At 32.2% G+C, this 23,117-nt stretch overlaps 3 protein-coding genes across 3 annotated transcripts; 1 reads left to right on the top strand and 2 right to left on the bottom strand.

Moving 5' to 3' along the window:
* The first annotated feature begins 226 nt into the window (after positions 1–226).
* Positions 227–10,588, top strand: LOC132751099 (tyrosinase-like protein). The gene is made up of 6 exons (XM_060741210.1): positions 227–415; positions 1,104–1,228; positions 4,536–4,772; positions 5,376–5,476; positions 5,764–6,031; positions 7,299–10,588. Exons 1-6 carry the CDS (start codon positions 403–405, stop codon positions 7,980–7,982), a joined length of 1,428 nt encoding a protein of 475 aa, XP_060597193.1. The 5' UTR covers positions 227–402; the 3' UTR covers positions 7,983–10,588.
* Positions 10,589–12,262: 1,674 nt separating this feature from the next.
* On the bottom strand, positions 12,263–16,076 carry LOC132751106 (tyrosinase-like protein). Its single transcript, XM_060741225.1, has 5 exons — positions 15,788–16,076; positions 14,655–14,894; positions 14,204–14,304; positions 13,558–13,825; positions 12,263–13,313 (listed from the first exon to the last, which is right to left on the bottom strand). Exons 1-5 carry the CDS (start codon positions 15,947–15,949, stop codon positions 12,468–12,470), a joined length of 1,617 nt encoding a protein of 538 aa, XP_060597208.1. The 5' UTR covers positions 15,950–16,076; the 3' UTR covers positions 12,263–12,467.
* Positions 16,077–20,345: 4,269 nt separating this feature from the next.
* Positions 20,346–22,285, bottom strand: LOC132751107 (uncharacterized; the record flags this gene model as incomplete). Its single annotated transcript, XM_060741226.1, has 3 exons — positions 20,346–20,782; positions 21,679–21,876; positions 22,099–22,285. Coding segments are annotated over 3 exons (591 nt in total), but the record flags the coding sequence as incomplete, so codon positions are not given.
* Positions 22,286–23,117: the final 832 nt, after the last annotated feature.

Below are 23,117 nucleotides of genomic sequence, written 5' to 3'. Positions count from 1 at the left end.
AAGATTGATTCTAGGCAAGACTTTTCAGTCGCAGAAAATGCAAGGATGGAATAAAACTGATTAAAAATATCCAATCATATTCACTTAACGGCATGCGCAATTATATTCAATTCATTCAATTGCCCTATATTTGTAATTTAGGGTGCCGCATCACAATAAATAATATGTTAAACGTTAAGTATTTGTATGTATTATAACTAATATGTCACAAAGAGCAATGTTTTATTAGCGATTAAATGTTTATTTGCATTGCCCCGCGTTTGATAATTACAAATAGATGCGTTATTTTGAAATGATGAAATGTGATTGATAAGTGTTTGTCCCCAAACATACTTACATAATTATGTAGTTATGTAAATTGAATTTGAGGTGAAAGGACTTTTTTAACGGCAAAATAATATAATGGATAAAACTGGTAAGTGCTTTTCACGTGGCACGGGAAATCCGACCATTCTAGTGATGATCTTTTATCCGGTCCGCCGCTATACTGATAATAGACGGACGCTACGTGTTTATCTTTTTCTTGCGTCTTTTTTCACATAAGCCAGTCACAATTTTCAATTTAAAAATCGAAGGATTATGTGATTTTCTTCTTTTTATTTAAACTTGAGAATATGGCTGGAATAAAGCTCATAAACCGTTATATTTTCACCTGGACCTTGCAATTATAGCTGGCAATTATTCTGTAATAAGATCAAGTAAAGCCGTGTCATATGCAATTGAGACATGCACATCACAGAGTCTTTCTCTTGGATAGTTATGTCTACAAAATCGAAAGTGAGACCGTAACAACATCAAGCACAAAATGAAATAATTTTGAATGGCGAAAAATTGAAAAAATTGTTTAACAGTCAAGTTCACTATGACATATAGTGTCCTTATATTGTAGTGAATGAGAGAAGGTATACATTCATATTGCAAGGATTAAATAAAATGTTGACAATTCCGTCAGGGTTACAGTTAGGTTAGACACCCCAAATGAATGCGGCAAAGTTCGTTCGATGATGGTTTCTCATTTGCTTAATTTTACAAAATTTTGCAAATGTTGCTATAGTATTTATTTTTAAATGCATTTTTTGTTGTTGTTGTTTTTTTACTTTTAGGCTACAAACAGACACAGAAGATTTTTCTCTTTGTACTATTATTTGGTTTGCTAGGTGAAACTAGCCAAACGGATATCTGTTTGCGAGTTCCTGACGAAACCACTGACTGTTTGATGTCATCTGAGGTATTTGTATTTGTTTTTTTTTGTCATAAAATACAAAAATATAACAAAATAGGTGAACGCTAAGGAAAATCTATTTTGTAAACACAAAGAATTCTAGTAATTAACCGGAAGTGATAAGTCTGCGCGCATGCCAAGTTTTGTACTTTTATATGAAACTCCCTAAAACTTTAATGGAATCTTCCAAATTCAAATTAGTATCGATTCCATCAAAACTTTTTTCAGAATTATTCTTTTAATTACAATTTTCCTTAAAGAATTGCTATTCTTAACCTTTATTTTCTTATTTCTTGAGAGGTCTATATTTACACAAAACTTAAAAACATATCTACATCATATGATTATGCAGTAAGGTTTATGTGTATAACTCTTTAATAGACAAATGATCTTTGTCTTTAACATTACTTTTTTCTTCTTAAAGAAATGCTTGCAATGCATAGATACCATTTTCACAGATCTGTTCCACCAAAAGAAACCGGTGTAATGTGTATGGAATCTTAAAAGACATTAATTAAATATCATGTAGATTTTTGGCTATAACAGAATAGTACATATTTATATTGAATTTGCTTGGCCAGAGTTTCTAACTTGCATTAAGATATTATTTATGCTTCCAGTGTCTTTCAAATATTTGATAGACCCTGATGTTTCAAAATAACAACCATATACTTTTTTCATTTTATATTTTGACTAATGTCTTTAGAAAGGAAAATGATCTTATAACTAAATTAAAGACTTTGAAAATATCAGCATTCATAATATAATATGATACGGATTTTTTTAAAATAAAATCGTGTAGAATTAATATTGTAGACAACTCCAAGCAATCGTGTAGAAATTCCATACAATCGTGTATAGAAAATTAGAATTTATATGAATAAAAAATTTCATACAATTATGTAGAATTTCTAGAAAATTCCCATAAGATATCGTGTAGAATTTATTAGCGTTGAAAAAGTCTATCTGGAGAAACACGCAACAAATTGGTTTTAAAAATACGGAAGCGTCCTGGTGCCAATTTATAAATGTTCTTTAAAAATGATAACTCCTACGTAGGAGATAAAAGCTTAATTAGGAGTTTATAAGTACTACGTAGGACTTTATTACTCCTACATAAGACTTTTTAACTTTATGAAAACATATCTATTAATATCTCTGACAATATTTTATTTCATGTTCCTATTTTTATTTTTTTTATACTATTTTGGAATGAATTTGCAAAGGAGACTCGTACTTTGCTCCAAATACGTAGTGTACATACAAAAAAGTACATACATGAAAGTATATTGGGCTATATGTATCCTCATGCCAAATCAAGATTATGTTATGTTATGTTATGTTATGTTATGTTATGTTATGTTATGTTATGTTATGTTATGTTATGTTATGTTATGTTATGTTATGTTATGTTATGTTATGTTATGTTATGTTATGTTATGTTACAGTATAGAGTCGTAGCAAACATTTAATTATGTGAAAAATACAGATATCAGCACAGACCACATTGTTTTGACCGGTCCACGGGTCACATAACTGGCAGATTGTTAAGTTTCTTCTTTACCTGTATGTTGTACACGTATTACCTATTTGATATCTACATACATGTATATGATTTTTAAGCAGAAGTCTCTTATGATTCAGTAATTTAATGTACTGTAACAGATTTTATATATATTATTTGGGTATTTTTTGAAAGGAACATAATACATCAAACATGAATATTTTTTTTTATTCTGTAGGAGTTTATAACTCCTACGAAGAACAATGAGCTTTATAATCTTTCAATATTTTACAAAATGCAGATGAGGATAGAAGCACTGAATGTAAAATAGAAGCAAAATATAAACTAATTATTATTTTGATTATTTTGACTTTCATTCAAAATACTAAATCACTAATAATTAGCCGTTAAGTAAGCATTGATGAGTCCATAATAAGATAAAATATATATTAAATTAGAGATCTAAAACACAATAGAATATAAAATCATTTCGAGGCATATCCATCACAAATTTGCCGTAGGTGGTTTGAGGACTATATTTGAGCCGCGTCACGACAAAACCAACATAGTGCGTTTGCGACCAGCATGGATGCAGACCAGCCTGCGCATCCGCGCAGTCTGATCAGCATCCATGCTGTTCGCTTACCAACTCTATTACAAGTAGAGAAACTGATAGCGAACAGCATGGATCCTGATCAGACTGCGCGGATGCGCAGGCTGGTCTGGATCCATGCTGGTCGCAAACGCACTATGTTGGTTTTGTCGTGACGCGGCTCATTTAATGTATGACAATGAATGAGATTTTCAATTTTATAGTTTATGGTGTGGAGTCACACACTTCTGGTGTAAAAGAATTTAAGAATGTATTTGATCGTGACTGTAAAGCATGTCGTACGATGAAGGATATTTTCACACTTTTATTAGCTTTACCTTCAGGACAATCTGTAGCTTTATAATTTATTACTATGAGTTGCATTTTACTTTCAATAAAGGATAAAACAACGTGAAAAACATGCAAATTAGGGTAAAGTGAAAAATCACTTTATTGTTGTAACTGGTGTTTAAATGACGCTTTCATTACGAAAACAGCAATACAAACAAGAAGATAAGTAAATGAATGATAGATATGTATGTGATTAAACAATAATATACACAATTTAGGGTTTCGTGAGCGCTTCCACATTTTTAATTGTGATACTCAGAGTGCACACGTACTCAGCTATAGGTAATGTTCAAAAATCATATTGAAATAATACTGAAAACTGGCTAAAATATAAAACAATACATATGAAATGGCTCATAACAATACCCTTGTAAGGATCGAGAAGATACTTTCCAAGGGATACAGGAAAACAATATATCAAAACTTTTCATTTCAGTATATATTCTTTGTAGGACAATCTCTTTCAGTCCTGTAGAACGAAACTAAAGTAGAAAACAACAAATTTAGGAAAATACTAAAGATGTTCTGAGAATATTTCATTTGTCAGTTGTAAAATATTTTATAATTGTATAAAATAGCTTATTACAAAATGGTACGGCATGAAGACCACATTTGTAAGACCCGAGAATAATTTTTTCTCATATATAAGTTCCTTCAGTTATGAACAATGCGTGCGTGCGTGCATGCGTACGTGTGTGTTTTCTGTATGTTTCAGTACGTATTTTTACAGACTATATCTTAAATTTATTTTGTGTATAGCACAGACAGTTTTGCCTTCAAAAATTAATACTTTACATTATTTTGAAGAGGCTTAATGCATTTTAAAATATGAAAATAAATAATGATTGATTGTTGATATATTTCAGTATCACCCAGTGCCCCAGAATTCAGTGACACAATCATGTCTACAGCAACTTCTCTGGAACTATTCCAGTGACCAAAACATATCTGCTTTAAACGCTGATTACTTTAGAAATATATCTCGTCGGTTGCTAGGCAACTCATCGAATGTTTCTACTGATTTCCGGCAACGGCGAGAATACCGACAACTGAATGATCTTCAGCGTGAGAAACTACATAGGGCACTGCAAATTTTATATGATGTACGTATAAATCTTTTATTTATGCAACAACAAAATTTAGGTCATATGGCCTCGAAACAGGAAAGGTGATTTTGGCAAGTTGGATATTATAAACTTAAAGCAGCAACAGCGGTCAAATCCACCTCACCTTTCCGAGCTAAGAGATGCATAGACTCCTGTAATTCGAACCCATTTAGTCGCCGCTGACGATCACGCTGTTATAAACGGTGGCTGCAATTCTGATGCATCAACCCTTAAAGGCAACCCCTCAGCCACAACTATTCTTGAAAGTACAGATACTTTGTTCTGTCTGTGGCTTTTTGTGCTTTTGATAATAAGATGTTTAGTTCTGAATTTAAATTAGGACAAATTCATTACACAATTTAGGAGATTAAGGATTAATTTCAAAATGTTATCAATTCTCCTCTAAAATATACACTGCCTTATCATAAATATGTAATACCATTGTTTTGGACAGATGTTAACAAAGAAGATATTTCTACTGCATTAAACATTTACCAAGAAAGTGCTTCCACAAATCTGCACTAGTTTTACACAGAAAGTTTGGGTATCACTTGTGAAAATTATTATAAATGTCTGTAATATTTTAATTTTGCGTTTCAGGAGGGTACTATACATCGGTATGGCAAACTGTATGGATATGTGTATACCTCTGTCCGGAATAGTCCAAAGTTCCTCGGCTTTCAACGAATATTTCTGTTAGCGTATGTATACATTTTTCACAGCATAATTTCTAGGGTGACCGGCGAACAAGTTAACGGGTAAAATTCGCATTAAATCATCAACTGGTCAGTGAAATGCCAGTCAGAAATAATCCATACAAATGTTAGTCATGCAAGTAAATGCATCAGTCATGATAAAATGTATATACATCTTTTATTGGTATAACTTGCCTCTATTTATAGAAATATGGTAAAATGATTGATACTCACTGAGTAATTCGCCAGGGAGAAAGTGATAATTCAACGTTTTTTTTGTGTTTTTTTTTCAGTTTCGAGGAAGAGCTTCGTAGAGTGGATTCTGAAGTTAGTTTACCATATTGGGACTTTACAATAGACGCCCAAATGGACAACCCGATTAATTCTTTATTATGGTCCAGCAAGTACTTTGGTAACGGAAATGGCCGAGTTAAGCTCGGAGATTTTCGTGATTGGCGGACACCAAAAGGGCCACTCCAACGACGGTATGGCGAAAGTAATTATGGAAAATTAATGGATCGCGATGTAATTAGAAACATTGTTTCAAAGTGTAAATCGCAGGTACGTTATAAATGACTTTTACATGTATATAAATTGATCACTAACATCTTTATGGTTTTTTTTTATTTCTTCTTAAAATTAATTATTTGCAATTTTTAGTTTAACTTAATGACTTTAAATTTTTTCTTCATATTTGTCTACTTCTATTTCTTCTTCTTCTTATAAAACTTAGACGAGAGTATCCTAATTCAAGACCGACAATTACCCGCGGCGGTGAGGAGGGACCTACCGAGATGTTCACACATACAAAATGTATCTGAAATAATGTATTGACAAACATCAGAAACATTGTTAATCAATGTCACACGACACCTAAAATAATATAAAGACATACGGCCTAACCATAATAGGTTTCAGGTGGCAAAATATTAAAGCTAGCATAAAATGAATATTTATTTTCTATAATCAATCATTTAAAAATATATTACCAAAAAATAAGTCATAAAGCGTTCAACCTCCCCATAAACCACATCATAGTGTGATAATTAATTAAACATGGCACAGAAAAGACTTAAAATGTCACACAGAATAAGTTGATGTAAATCAGACAAAGAAATAATAAACTTCCCTGTATGAATGTATATATAAATACTTTAAGTCATTAACTGTCTTTCACTGTTGACTGATGTCATCATGAAATAAATCAACCGAACGAACATTTATAATCTTTTTATTAAATCTGTACCGCAATGTGCAAGTTTATTGTGACACTGAATTTATCCTTGTACAAGAAAAATAAACTTGGTCAAGATCAAATAACACCAATGAATTTCTTTTTCTATTTTGACAGTTTGTCGTTAGATCAAATACCTTTTGGAAAACAAAAATGTGTAATATAAAACATCTCGTCCATTCGACTAATAGGAAACAGAGAGCTGACTGGTCTTTTTACATTGTTTAATTTAAAGCAGCATGCTAGTTTTCATGAAAATTTTGAAAATGTATTTAAAAGTAAAATATTGTGAAGTGAACAAAGAAAGTAATTAACATATTGCAAACGGCACTTTCAATCAACGTAAACTAACAAAAAAAAAAGAGGTCAAAATATACATAAATACCTCTTACTGCGTTAGTAACGCAGTAGAATTATGATTATTGATAGTCCAAAATCAGTCAATAATCGCATATTACATATAAATAATTTATAAATTATTAAATTGTTTTACTTTTCTTAAAAATGTAATACATTTTTCTAAATATTGAACTTCTTGAAATATTTTGGCTCATTTGTAGCTTTAAAGGTATACCATATATTTTTATATTCCAGGACATAAATTATCCTGTAAAATCAGAAGATGACGAAAATTTTGTGCTGGAATATCATCATAATGGGGTTTTAAATTGGCTTGGAGGGTCTTCGGCTGATGCCACAACGGTGGCATATGACCCAGTATTCTACTTTGTGTCTGCATTTACAGACTTTGTATGGGAAGTTTTCCGGAAGAAACAGCAAGTCAGCTGTAATATTAATCCCTCACTTGATTATCCTAACAATACTACCAGCCAAGGTAAAGACTCTTCTGTCAAAATGATCGGGTTTTCGGATTTGTCTTACATTGATGGATATTCAAACAATTGGACACAGTTTTGGTATAATTATACACTAGCCCAAAATTGTCAAAACTGTAACTCGGAGTTCTTTTGGTGTGATTCCTACAAACAACTCTGCGTATCTCATTCTAGAAGGACTGATTACAACATTCTTACAACCGTTATTCTGACCAGTGATTCTTTTGAACCAGAAACTGAATATGTTCCACGTAGAGTTGAAATTTCTATATTTCCATCACCTTTAAACGACGGGAGAACAATGGCGTCTGCTAGACAGGACGCAAAAGCATACGTCACTGAGAGACAGCGTTCTTTAAGTAGTAGACGGAGGAACATGCTTGTTCTAAGTGCACTTGGACGATTCTCTTTATTATCTGATTCATTAAGCAGAAATGATTAACTCTTACACAACCGAAACCGAAAGTTTTTTTTTAGCTTTTGCCATCAGTAAAGAGCCAGACCAGCCTGCATATCCGTGAAGATTGACCAGGCTCTTATACTACTGGGTGCCTTACTTTAAACTTTTAGCTTGTCATTGGAGAGTCCCAAAAATGGATGTTTGGCAAGTAAATTGAAGAAATTCAGTATATTTTTGGATAATGATTTTCTATTAGACAAATAAAATGTTAATTAAACCAATCAATTTTACAGACTATAATGCCGTTGTTTAAATGGACTCCACTGATTTTTGTTTGACATGAAGGTATTTGAAATATTTTCCGAGATGTGTGCATTGTAACACCGCAAAACGTCCGTACCGCAAATCGTACGCGTGTGGACGTTTTGCGGCGCATATCGTACACATGTGGACGTTTTGCGTTGCATATCGTACTTGGTACGTTTTGCGGCGAGAGTGTGCCTTTGCGTCGCATATCGTCCATATTTTCTGTATTAAAATATATTCATTATAAACGTTACTTTTATTGGTTCTGTCACTTTCATATTGTTTCAGGTAAAGATATTACAAAATAAACATTAAAGTGCAATATTTTTGTGATCCTATATAATTCTTACTTTTTTTTTATTTAAAAAAAATGAAATATGCTTAAGCCGATGGTGTTTTTGAATAGATTTTTTTATGGAATGGAACCAAGCAGGAGCAGCAGAGATATAAAAACGATGATATTGAAATAAATGTAATCTTATATACATACAGAAAAGGACGGCTACACGGACGGACGAACCGGGGATTTGACTGAGTGAATGACAAAACTATTAAAATTAAGCTTTGCTTTTGACAATACCTTTTCATATAATTGCATCAAGATGTGGAAATGATTTTTTGTGTTCTTGTTGACTATGGAGGTTTGGTTCTACCGTTCATTTTTACGGGGGATGGATGGGGGCTTTTGACAGCGTAGTCATATTTGAGCGAGAGAGCTATATTGTCACGGAGATGGGGCCTTTAAGTCGCCTAGTCATAATTAAGCAAGAGCTCAAGCTAAATTTTGACGGACAGACAGACAGACGCATACTCAGGTGAGCTTAAATTTACACACAATAACACCTGATAATAACTGGTCAAAATTAACGAAAATTATATCAACTTTAAAATATGGACGTTATGCGGCAGGACCATGCCTTTTTGCCGCAAAATGTACGTCACAAAAATGTGGACGATATACGCCGCAAAACGTCCATAAACGTACGTTTTGCGGTACGGACGTTTTGCGGTGTTACAGTGCATCATTTGATTTTGTTCCGGACCAATAATCATTTTTATTGTGCAAATTGACGGGAAAATATGAAAAACGTTGCAAAATCGACATAAGAATCACACAAAAATGATATTTAATTGAAATCTTAGCATATTTCTTTCTTATCCTTTAATTCCTTTGTTATCTTTTGCTTTTTCAAGAAACATTCTTTAAAAATATCCAAATTTTATATTTCTATTGCTTCTATTATATTTGAAATACTTGTGGATAATGTACCCATTGTAGATAAATTCACTTTTCGGAAATAATAAAGGGACATGTAAAAATAAAAAACAAAAACAAAAAAACAGCTAGCCTATCCCTAGTTATGAATATTAACAAAAGATGTGACGTACTTCTTTAATGTTACATTTCGTATGACATACATGGCATGGAAATGGGAGCAAAGGTAACTCATAAAAAGTACATTGTTTTTATAACGTGTATTAAAATTAAAGCATTAAACTTTGATAGTCGTTGCCGATTGATTTCTTCCAGCATCACTTCACTTTGAATTCAAAATGTCATTGCATGAATAAATTTGACATACAATTGGCATATGTTATACGATGACTATAATAATTATTGTTATAATTAATAAAGTACTCGTTAACTTAAACAATGACTTGATATTCAGCGGGAGTTCACTCACCGTTGATAGTATTTTTATTTCTACTTTTGACTTTAGTAACACCGAATAACATATTAGTCTGAACGTCTAAACAATATTTTATCTATAAATGATCCATCTACATGATAAATTCAGATTCACAGGATTTGATTTTTACATTTCAAATTGTGTTTTTATGTGTATTTATCTATGCATAATTCATACAATTGTTTCTTTAAGCGAATCATTGCCGGAAAGTTAAATGTTCAATGAAACAATTGTGGTTTGTCTTAAATTGTTTATAAGGAATTGATATTTATGTATATTTAATACAATTGGTTCATTGAACGAATCATTAATCATCACTGTATAACTCGTGATTTTATCAGTTTTCTCAGAGAGGATGCTGTATTTCCAACATTACCACAAAATACATACCGAATTTTCTTTTTTTCGGCCGAAGGCCGGTCTAAAATAATTTTGACTTCCTGTAAAATTTGCAGGGAAGAACTGAATATAAGAAGAGTTTTCACTGGTCATTTTGAAATCACAAATAAAATCTTGGAATCTCATTTGCCAATCTAAAATAAAATGTAAAGGATAGTTCTTGTCAGGATAATTTTTGCTACTAAAGAAAAATGTGAAGGATAGTTCTAAAATAAAATGTATAAGATAGTTCTTTAACTTTCTAGTTAAATTGCTCAGATATTTAAGTTTTGTTTAACAAATCTTCCTTCCACAAAATATTTTATACTGCATTCAGATCTCATTACATTTTCTAGTTTATTTTACGTAAGAACTTACTGAATTTTACTGAATTTTACAAAAGATCTGAGTTTTAAATTTTATCCAAATAAACCAGAATAATATCAGAAATTATCAGGTACCCTAAGTTTATGATGTTTAATATATGACTAATATATAATATGATTATTGAAGTGTTTAATTGATATTATGTGTATAATTTTCATATATTTTTGTATATTAATCAAAACATAACAATAATTACTGACTGCGTAGATGTTGGTGTTAGAAATTGAGTTCATTTACCGAGACTCGACAGGTTCCTTTAAAAACAGATACATCTTTAATTCTAGTTAGTACGCCTCAGTATTTTTGTTTTGACCGTACATTAGGGTTAAAAGTCTCACAAGTCAGAGTGGTCTGTAAGGTTCCTTAAATTGGATCTAAGTATACCAATGACAACTAAGAGACTGTATGTTTAAACAGATAACGTTTATTCAAGCACAATAACAATAAATATAGCGCGCCGGTTACTCGTAACGATTTAAAAGGTCAACATTGAATAACATCAAAATCTTGCTGTAATTATATTCAAATGAAACTTGAAATTGATTACTTTTCTACGTCTAGGATCCGAAGCTCAAGGATATTTAACTCTAAATTATGTTGAAATTATCAATTAATGAGTTGCATTGTACTTACAAGTCTTTTGATAAACAAACGTAGTTTGGCCAAAACTGAGCTAACTGAGAAATTTTCAGAGCCTTTACATAAAAGACCGTTCAACCACAACCAAAAACATGGTAGAAAAGGTAAAGATCAACCAATTTGTTCGATTACTTAAAAGAAATGATCAATTCGCCCGTAGTCATAAAGAGTGAATCATCCAAAAAAGTGCGTATCAACCAACCATGACGGAAAAGCTTTCTAGCTTGTAAACTTACAAAAAATACCTGAAAAATACTAAGTGGGGTGATTTTCTGTCGCACCGACACAGTATAGGTCATATGGCGACGTTCCAGCTTTACTGGTGAAGGAAGATCTTAAGTGCCCTTCCGTGCATTATTTCAGGAATGAACAGGCACCTGAGTAGAACCTCCGTCGTTCCGTAAGCTAGCTGGATAGCTTTATCACATGAAAGAAGTTAAAGTCCCTGTCAGGATTGGAACCCACAGCGACGAGGGGCCATCGACTTTAACCACTCGGCCACGTGTTATTGTTGATACGTTCTTAAAGTCAGCTGTCGGATTAAAGTCAGCCTTCGTCAAGAGTGGAGTACATTTAGCAAAAGTATAATTGGTAAAACATAATAATTAGAGCCGAAGTTAATGAATTGGATATTATTGAAAGTGCGATTAAATAGGGAGAAATTTTGGCCTTCTTAGCCCTCTTTTCAAAGGATATTTTTCATTCGCATTTTGTCTGTTTTACCTATGTCATCCTACTATTCGATTTTGTTTTCAGGGACGAGGTGTATCTATACGTAATTTAGAGAATTGTTTGTTAGAAAATAGATTTATTAGCACTGACCAGATTATGTACTTCTTTAAAAATGACATTACAAAAAAAAGATTCACTATTAATCCAAACCGAAGAAAAACATATTATTAAATAAAAATAGACAAAATATAAATCATGTTAAATGTTTTATTAAAAATGAATGTACACTTGACGATTAAACGAACAACAAAATCATGCATAGTAATAAATTATATTTTAATAAAATATACAATAAGACACGGATTTTAATATACACAGATACAATATAACCAAGGTATAACAAACATACGCCACGTGTAAACGAACAGTTTCCATTGGAAAATTATAATGATCATCAAATTAATGAAATGAATTTCCTATGAGGAGGTCTTTGTGGTAATAGTTTAGGGTTATTTATGTAATTGTACTTGGTGATTCTATGTGAAAGATCACTGCTGCCAAAGACTTGAGCTAGATTGGGATTATTATTTACATTATATTGTGGGTGTGCATTTAGTGAATAAGGCATGCTGCTTGCAGGTAAAGAATCTCTTCGCACATGGTTGTTAATTGTATATGCGCTCCCTCCAAAATTCCCAGCAGCCATTGCCATTCTGGCATCACGTTCAGCCGAAGCTCTCGATCTCCCGTCAGATAACGGAGCAGGTTCAAAATTATTCGAAGTGCGTTTTGGAATATAGCTGATTGGAGGCTCGAATGGTTCAGCGACAACTCCGTGTTTGTTATAGTACTGTCCCGGGTTGTAGTCAGTTCTACGTGAATGACTGACGCATTTATTTCGCTTATGATCGCAGTACAGATATTTTGAGTTGCAGTTGGGACATTGTGGTCTACTCTCATAAGCATACCAGGTATCTGTCCAGTAGTTCCTCAATCCATCGATATTCTGTAACCCATCAAAGCCATACATAGGTGCACTCGGACCATGGCTTGGACCGCCTGTTAGTACAGGGTAATCTTTCTCCGGATCTACTCCACATACAACTGTCTGACGTTTACGGAAATCCTCCCATAGGAGGTCTATAAATGCATGCAACATGTAGAAGATAGGATCAAAGGCGGCAGTATCAACATCAGCCATATCCCCTCCCATCCAGTTATGACAACCATTATGTATATACTCGTAAACAAATTCCATTTGTTCTTCATTCCCAGGCATTTTAACAGGGAAAGAAACCTCCTGAAACAAAACAAAAATGGGATTTTATCTTAACCCAGCTTTTTTAATATTTGCTATGCCAGATAACGCTTTAAAATTTGCAATTTCGCTTAAATTATACTGATTTGAAAATAAAATAATACGACTTAATGTGTCTCCTTTGTTGCCAATTTTGAAGAGTATTATGAATACATATAGCATACATGTACATTATATAAAAAACTTTACTTTGAAAATTGCTAAAGCACAACTGTTTTAAACGTACCTCGTTGTGACATCTGAAAAGTATCCTCTTTATAGAAGCATGGCCAAATAGTCTCCCTCTTGGATGACTACCGTATTCTCTCCAAAGTTTACCCCGACTTGTGTACCAATTTTTAAAAGGACCGGTAACAACGTCACCATAGCAGTTGCCTAGCAACTCGCTCGAGCAAAGAATGGAGTTAACAGGGTTATCCATATTATGGTCAAGTTCTATGTCCCAGTATGGTAAGGAAACAGTATTGTCTTCAAGTCGGAGTTCGTCTTCAAACCTGAAATAGAAACGTTATCAATCTTTTATCCTAAGTATATTAAGTAATATATGCTTCCAACATGTATCCCTAATTGTTTTCATAATATAAACCTTTCTAAAGACAACGGACAATGACGTCATTTTAATGTACAAATGTATACTATTTATTTATGACTTTGTAAGTTCGGATGAGTGTATGAAACTGACTGATTTTATTATTTTTTATACTGACATTTATCATTGAAACAATACATCAAAGGAAACCTTATCAAATTAAAAATAAATAGATAAATAAATAAATAAACACCATTGTGTGCCATACAAATTAAAGTTTACATCTATTTAGAATATTTTTACAACTCATTTACTTGATGATTTCATCAGAAAATATACTTACATTGCTAGAAAGGCTCTATGCCAAGCAAGGAATGAAGCACCGTCGTGATGCAGGCGTACAGCTGTTCTATGAAGTAAGCCATATTTTCTTATAATACCTTTCTGAAATAAAGAATGTAACAATATTTGCGATGTGCAATTCCATTTTGATTAACTTTATCATAATATTAGTCTGATAGTTTACTTAGTTGGTGGTGTTTATTAAAGTATGTAAGATCTAAACGTTTGTGCTTTAGTATATTATCAAAACTTAACTATCTACAAAGCGAAATCATCACTGCAGATCTCTCTTAAATATTTTAATTATGTGAAAAAAATTTGTCGCCATTTCTACAAATCTTCGAACTTAGTCATCGATATAACAATTGGTGGTTCATGTTTAGGAACTACATAAAATATAATTCAGATCAGCAAACACAAAGTTCAGTTATTTTGAAACAAAAAATATTTACCTGGTAAAGTTTATTGAAAGCCATATGTAATCTCATACGCTGATTATCTGTCAATGTTCTGTACTCTTGCCTCTTTCGGAAACCAGTTTTTGGATACGGATGTCCCAACTTCCAGTTAGTTTGGGAGAGTGTAGAAAAATATTTAAGATCTGCTGGAGTAAGGTTCGCTTCTGATTCGTGTAGCCATAACAATCGTTGAAGGCAGTCGATCTTTGCGGCTCTTGGTGAAATCGGTTGGTTCTGCAAAAATATGACGTGAAACATGATTCAATTTTTATAAGAGCACACGTGTATGACATATAATCCCTAAAGATAATTAAATAATTGTTAGTAAAAAGTAAATTCATATATTTATATACAGACGCCGAGATCTTCTTACGCAGAAATCAAAATCTATTTGAGCCATGCCATGACAAAACCAACATAATGGGTTTGCGACCAGCATGGATCCATGCTGTTCGCTTACAAACTCTATAACAAATAGAGAAACTGATAGCGAACAGCATGGATCCTGACCAGATTGCGCGGATGCGCAGGCTTGTCTGGATCCATGCTGGTCGCAAACCCATTATGTTGGTTTTGTCATGACGCGACTCATTTCGTGTGTACTTTGATAAATAATGTAAAAATCAGAAACATAGATTACAGTGATTGGTTCAAAAACAAAAGTGACAATTGTTGACTTTGGGTTTTTGAATTAATTCAATTAAATGTGTACGGGAAAAGTAATACACTTTTGTTTATATAAATGTACTAGTACATCAAGCATTATCAGCTGAATTTATCGGATATATATCATTTATGTCTACTTTGCACTCTCGGTTTCCCTCTCTTATAAGAAGTATAACTTTTTTTCTTTTTTTTTTGTATATAACGGTCCTTACAACTTTCAATACTGTTTAAACACAACATTTGAACGTATAGAAATCAATCGCAGAAATCAATCGCATTCCAAATGAAAAAGAAAACTTCTAAAATTATACAGATTTGCGAGGCACTTTTAAGAGATGTTACTCCAACAATGAATGATAGCTATTGATTTTTTTAAGCAAATAAGTAGCAAAAAATTAGATAATGAAATTGCCTAAAATCTAAAGAATTTAAAAATTATGTAATGAAAACGTGTGACTTACGAGCGCTTCCTTGTAACACTGGTCAACAGAATACGGCACTTTCAGGCAAACCTCTGTGACACTCGTATAGTTCGCGTTACCCGCTGGTATATGGCATTGTCCTTGGCCAAAGATTAATGAAAACACAAATGCTGTTACAAAAACAGCAAAAGACATTTTCATACCTTATTCTTTAGAACAAAATAAATACTTTCAAATCAGTATAATATCCCTTTCAACAAAACTAAGAACTTATCTACAGAAAGTAGACAATTTTCAACGATGCACAGTCTGGAAGAGATGAGAGGGATGTTTCTGCGTTTGTTGCGTAGGTTCGGTTTATATAGCCGTGCAAGCGGCAATATAACACTTATTAAAACAAGGTCAACTTCACCTGTCAAAAATAATGCCAACTTGTACTTTCATATAGCTCGCAATTCGTCTTGTTACAAAAATTGCTTTGACACTGCACTTAAAAAGCATTAATCAATGCATTTAATGACACACTTCTGTATGCCTTATATTATTCTTTAATAAGACTACTGACATTTAATCGTGATGGTAATAGTAAACAATATTGACACATTTATTGTTTTATATTTTTGCATATATTTTATATGCAGATTCTATTCTAATTCTCTCAAAGTACATAAAAGATTCACTGGGTGTTTTGTTGAGTCACGTTTTGTTTTCACCAATCAAAAACCCTGGAAACTGTTGCAAGGACATTAATTACTTTATTGTACAACAGCGAAGGTTCTGTCATATTTTTATCAATTATCTAGTGGGAAACCGCAAAGAAAACCCACAATAAGGTAACTAAGGCGTTTGATGCAACTGAATAAGTCTGTAAAGATTATGCTACTGTACTGATTATATTAAATAAAAGACAAAGGAACTAATTAAGTAAACAACAAAACGTTCTGAGGTATATATGGAGCAATTTATAAATTTACGTATAGTTTGGTATAATGTTACTGATTATATTATGTAAAAAACATAGTATCTTATATAGACAGACAAATACATATCATTAGGTGTTAATAGGCATGTTGTGCTTAAAAGGAAGAACCGACCATTAAAATTAGCTTAGGACAATATTGTCATTTAACCTCAATTAATATTTATTTCATACAATTTCAAACATCCTTGAGTGCAATTGAAAATTATCATAATTTTGTTAGGGGTTTATATCTTACAATTTTATTAAGCATTTACGCTAGCATCGAGAACCTTCCCTAAGGTCAAAACAACAACAAAAAAATTAAAAAAGTTAATAACTTAACAAAACAAAAGAAAAACAAAACAAACAAAGAAAAAAAATCTAATTTAGTAAACGTTTACTGATCTTTTTTTAATAGTTTCTAATAATAAATGTTATGTAATAGAAAGAGCATCGAAACACGAGGCTATCTGATTTGTACGAAGGGCATAGCCCCCGAGTATTAATCAGATTGCAGAGTGTTTTGATGTTCTTTCTCTTTTGTATCATAGTCAAACATAAAAACACGTTCCCTGTTGTCACAATATGAAACTCCGGCAAAAAGGAACCAATGAACGAACATCTGAATATGATATTTCTGTCGCTTTCCCTTTCTCTGTCGTCACAATTTGTAAACCCTAGCAAAAATGAGCCGATCAATTGGCATGCTCTGGAGTGCGGGTAACTAATACCTGCACCCCAGTTCACGCACTGTGCATGTATATGTATACGATTTAACTCTGACACATTTTCAACAGAAAGGTCCCCAAACTATGATACAACAATGAAATAGAGTGCAAAGTATATATGTTTTGTAACATTACAATATCTGCTTTTAAAGGTTTAATTCAAACTTTCACTGATTTTTTTGATCATTCTGTGAACTAGTTAGAGTAAATTCTGTACCCAGGACAACATCCGGACTCTTGTATCACATGTGACACATGTAATGACAGTTTTCATGTTTGGTTAACGACAAGTAGAATAAAGATTTTACTTATTATGCATGTATGCCACTCTTAAGTTCCTAATTTATTTGATTACCGTTGCATAGTCTTTGTTTTGTATTTTTATGACTAATAATTCTGCTTGAATATCGTTTAAATTCCTTCACATTAAATTGTCAAATTGGTAATTGTCTTAATTTTATGCAGCGAATCTTTTGATTTGTCTTTGACAACAGTGACGTGCAATCAACCATTTATTGTTTTCACTTATTATTGTATGCATATTTTATCTTTCAGGAACAGACTCCATTTTTCATAAAATTACACAAAGGTTTCATTTAAGTTAATATAAGTATTTTTCGGTGTTTAAAGTAACCATCTCATCAATGAGATTGTAATTCATAATGATAATAAGGTATACGCATATGTACCAAGAGTGTACTAAGATTGAGATTAATGAATTAGTTACAATTGTGAACATTACCATCAACCTATAGCTTTGTAAAATGTCGAAAAGCAAGGTCAAAACATTTACTTCTTGGAATAGAACTTAGATCGCGCGTAGTAAAAGACCAAAGTCTTGCTAAGTTATAAGTACTATTACAGTATTTTTGTTATTGATTGTCCCAATTCCCCAATATATTCTAGTTCTCGGCAGAATGCTGTAGCATATATCGTTGTTCTTTAAAAATTCATTTATACTGTTACTTTGTTATTTTTTCTTTGACTTTATAAATTACCCTTTTTAAATATGCCTTGTAATTTGAAAAAAGGAAAATTATAGTACGTGATTCTACAGTCTCAATTTATATCTTGACTTACGTACATAGAAAAAGATATATGAGCCGCGTTTTCGTCATGACGCGGCTCATATATGCTCTTAAGATATATTTAATGAAATGTTTATATATCTTCATCTGTTTGATGAATATATAGTTAACTTTATTTGTTTTTTATACTACCAGAATACTTTATTTCTTAGAATTTCTATTCTATGTGTACTAACATAACATTTTGAATAGACAGACTATATTTAAATGTAAAAAGAATCAAAAATAAGCATTGGATTTTTAAAGACGGAAAATCAAAGTGTTTGGTAACAATCTAACATATATCTTAACATACGTGTAGTAAAGAAACATATTTTGACATGGAAGCTTATCCGGTAATACAAAGCCATAAAAAGTTTATTGTATTTGTGGTGAATAAACAAATTATTAACTTGAAGGACATCGACATCTTACCAATTTGTGGTGAATTTATATAATTAAAAGACATTTGCGGTGAATTTATGATTATAAGAAATTGACGGTTTTATTAAATTTGTGGTGAAAAGTTTGATTTAAAGACATGTTAAGTCATTTGCGGCCTTGCTTAGGTGACTGGCAATAGTGTAATTTACGTTATCAAAGTGACCTTATATATAGCTACAAAATATTCTTTTGAAATGAGCAGAAAAATAACTGAGATTGTTACCCATTATTTTTTATCTTTTTGTATGGTATGAATATTAATTGAGTTTGACTGAAATGTACCATTACAGGAAATCATGTTTTGATTTGATGGTATTTCTGATGGTAAAATAAGAAGTGTAATTATCCCAAATAAATAAAAAAAGTCTATATATAGGTTTCCCAAAAAGGATACATTGAACATACCGCAGGCTCGATTCGATTGAGCCTTTTTATTGACGGAAGTTGTAATTGCAAGAAATAGTCCATGCCCCCTCCCTTGCATCTGCTTGATCTTTACATGTACTTGTATATGGCAAAAATTAAATTAAGAAACACCCGCAGATGTCTTCACACAGTCGTTCACCTATAACGATCAAGCCATTTCATTTAAAGCGGCATATGGTACCGAAAGTACCCTAAACGAAAAAACATAGGCAAAACAAAATAGAATGAAATATTGAAAGTGGATCAGAAGTTACAAAGACGGTATATCATAGACAGTATGAAAAAGCATGCAGCATATCTTAAGGGGATTTTACAGTATTCAAGTAGGAATACTACTAAAAAGATAAAATAGAAGGAACTAAACTACCACAACACAAACGTGATGCCAAATGATCCTCAAGGATCGAAAATTTGACATCTTTAACACCGAGCAATTGGAGTCATTTTAAAGCTTTTACTTATAATATACTAGTATTCATTCATTGTTTTCATAGAATATATCCGTCCATTATTCAAAGGCTTATTAAGCTTCAAACATGCAGTCATGTTTATTTTTAGTGTCATGTTTCAGTTTCCAATACGTTATTTAGTGTCCATATAACTGAGGCATCCGCTTTGGCAAATGCAGGGTAATTAAAATATTTCTATTTTAAAGACCCTGGCAAATGGTACAGTAATTGTACATAAATATATTGAATGGAAGTTAAAATACTAATTTGTTTACATTTTGCTACCTTTATCACAAAAAGAAATCACATTCAACGCTATTTTCCTCAAGTGATAAATATTCCAAAGGTATTTAATCCATCATTACAATTTCATAAAACACATGTTTGCCCTCTCTGAGGCATAATATGCCTTTAAGCAATTTTCTCCATTTACTTTATTGTTATTGGTGTAAAAATAAAACAACTTTAAACAACAGCATATATTTTCAGCATATATTTTATCACCTTACAATATATGACATTGAATTTAAGACAATAGATACATACATTTTTTTGTAATATAATTTTCTTGTCTACCATTTACGCAGTTTTTTTCTATTTTTATTATGTAGACATCTTTTCAAGTTATAAAGGTAAGTTTTCAACGACATATTTAGAATTACGTTTAATTACAGGACTGCATCTGGTACAACGCACGCAAAACATTCATTAAAATAATAGTAGCACTGAGTATTTACGACATTTTAGTAACGTTTATTTATAATACCCTTTTTGTGGCGCCACAAAAGGTACAAATGGTCTATGCATCGAATTATAGGGATACAGCGCATGCGCGGGCTCGTAACTGGGCGCATGCGCGGGCTCGTATCTGAACATTGGTGGGTGTGACATTATCCCTCTGGAAAATGGAGGTGGTTTTGATGGTTGAAATCTTGGAAATGGACTATCATATGCGTTACCTATCGAAATCAAAGAAAAAAACATATCGTAAAGAAATATTCTAAATAAATAAAGAAAGAAAAAAATAAAATTTTAATATATAAATAAATAAAATTTTAATAAATAAACAAAACAAATAGTAACTTGATATAAATAGAACTTAATAATTGAACGGTGTTTTAGAATTTCTCATTTCATGTATACATTCTAAGCTTGAGTAGAAAAAAAACAACAAACTTGTAATCGACAAGTTATGGAATACAATAACACCAGTCAAGTTGAAGCTCTATGGAAAGGTTATCAACGAACCAGTTTAAAATACCTTTGGCTACAGTGCAACTGTCCATAAATATTCAAATTATTTGAAAAAATTAACAGACAGAAATCTTTCAATTTTGTTCAGTAAAGTAAGTAAATATTTATTGACTTATTTAAGCTTGATTTGCGCAGTCATTGTTTGAAACTTGCGATTGTTTCGCCGGATCGGTTGGATGAGTATAACATGTTTAAACATGTATACATGTGTGGTGACCAAGATCATCTTGATATGAAAATTTGTATGTTAAGATAGAGTTATATAATTATCATTGCTGTTATAGTCGTAAATATTGTTATAATTATCAACAGTATTAAGATTAAAATCATTATAATAAGAAATAATATTGTTTATTGTTATTGAATCATCATTATTATTGTTTTGTCATAAAAGTACAGTCAGTGTTATCAATATTATGTTATTATTAACATTATACAGGTAATCAGCAACACCATTGGGATAATATTAGAAATCATTATTACTATCAAAGTTATCTTAATCATAATTATCAGTAATTATAGTTATCAGCATCATTTTAGCAATATTATAATTATTATCGCAATTGCGAAATGTAAATGACACATCACAAAAGGTCCGTACCTATAACATGTGGTAAGGGTCGTCTATAGTGCATGTCATGTGGACCATGTAAGGCATTATGATGAAGGAAGCCTCCAAACCCACCGAAGCCCCTGTGAAACTGGAATGATGGACCTTGTCCTCGCCAACCAAACATTGCTGGAGCATTGGAGTACACCGGTGAAAATGGAGATCTAAAGGTGGAGTATGGCCTTGATCCTACAGAAAAACAGCACCTATTACCTACGATTATTTATTACTTTAGTTTAGTATAAATACTTCTAACCGACCGATTTCATTTTAGCAATTATATTCTTACTTAGAAGCAATGTCAAACAGGTAAGTTTATCATTCGGAAGAAACATTCGTGAAAACCTCAATGAGGAATTAAAAACTTGGCACGGAAGTATTTAAAAACGGTTAAAACGGCAAACTACTGACCTCGGCCCTCTTCTTGATCTTGTATAGCACGTGCTTCGTCATACGACATGTCACGATGACGTCTGTCGCCCTCGTGATTGTTCGGGAAAGGATGAACATTCGGGAACTGAATCAAGCCTGGCGTTACTCGGCCAGTGAAGCCAACGTGTACTCCCTCGAACCCGCTTCCTGTGTACGTATTTCTTCCCTGATTGATAAATAAAGTACCAAAATGGCAATGACTTTTGAATAAAGTACATAATTATCCTACTGATTAATATTACTGTCGTTTGAATTGGAACGATCTTTAAAATAACCGCAGTTCCATAAATTACAATGCATAAATAAATGTACATACATAAATCAAGCAATTGAAGCAATTCTCTTGTAATATATCATAGTCAAGAATATCGAAAAATCTATTGTAAAACATTAAGATAAAATATTGAATATTTTCCTATACAATTTTACAGTTTGTGCTTCTTTAAGGTGACAACGGAGTCAATTATCACTGAAAATACCTAAAATGAGATTTTTTGCTAAGTAGATTTATCAACCTTTTCTGAACACATTCGTGATTTAATTTTGGAAGCAGTTAGTCCAAAAAATGTGTTTTTAAACGTTTTAAAACGGTACCTATACTATTTGTATCTGCTATTCGCGTAACCTGTCGATTATCGATAACGCTCCGCCCCCTGTTGAGGCATCAATGAGGGAAATCGGTAGTTCCATATATCCGTGAATTACAGGTCCATACTGGTCCATACTACTGGTAATACATGTATCGTACAACTACCGTACATCTTTTATGAATATCTCAACATTTAGCCTTTTATATAAATTAAGAAATTGTCGGCCAATGTACGTAACATAATGTATGAAACAAATAATTAAGCATAGCGGCAAATCGCACGACCACGGGGTTGATTAAAAATGTAGTTGCTAAAATATCCATAATGTGTGAGAATAATTTGTCTGTCCCGTTAATCTGATAGATATTACATTGAGTTGATAGACTTTTGTACGGATTCAAGGGCTTA

The sequence above is a fragment of the Ruditapes philippinarum genome, unplaced genomic scaffold (genome assembly GCF_026571515.1).
Source record: "Ruditapes philippinarum isolate M1 unplaced genomic scaffold, ASM2657151v2 ctg4575_1_1_1_1, whole genome shotgun sequence".
Classification (NCBI taxonomy): Eukaryota; Metazoa; Mollusca; class Bivalvia; order Venerida; family Veneridae; genus Ruditapes; species Ruditapes philippinarum.
The sequence above is the reverse complement of the archived record's forward strand: the minus strand, read 5'-3'. Positions and strand labels throughout refer to the sequence as shown.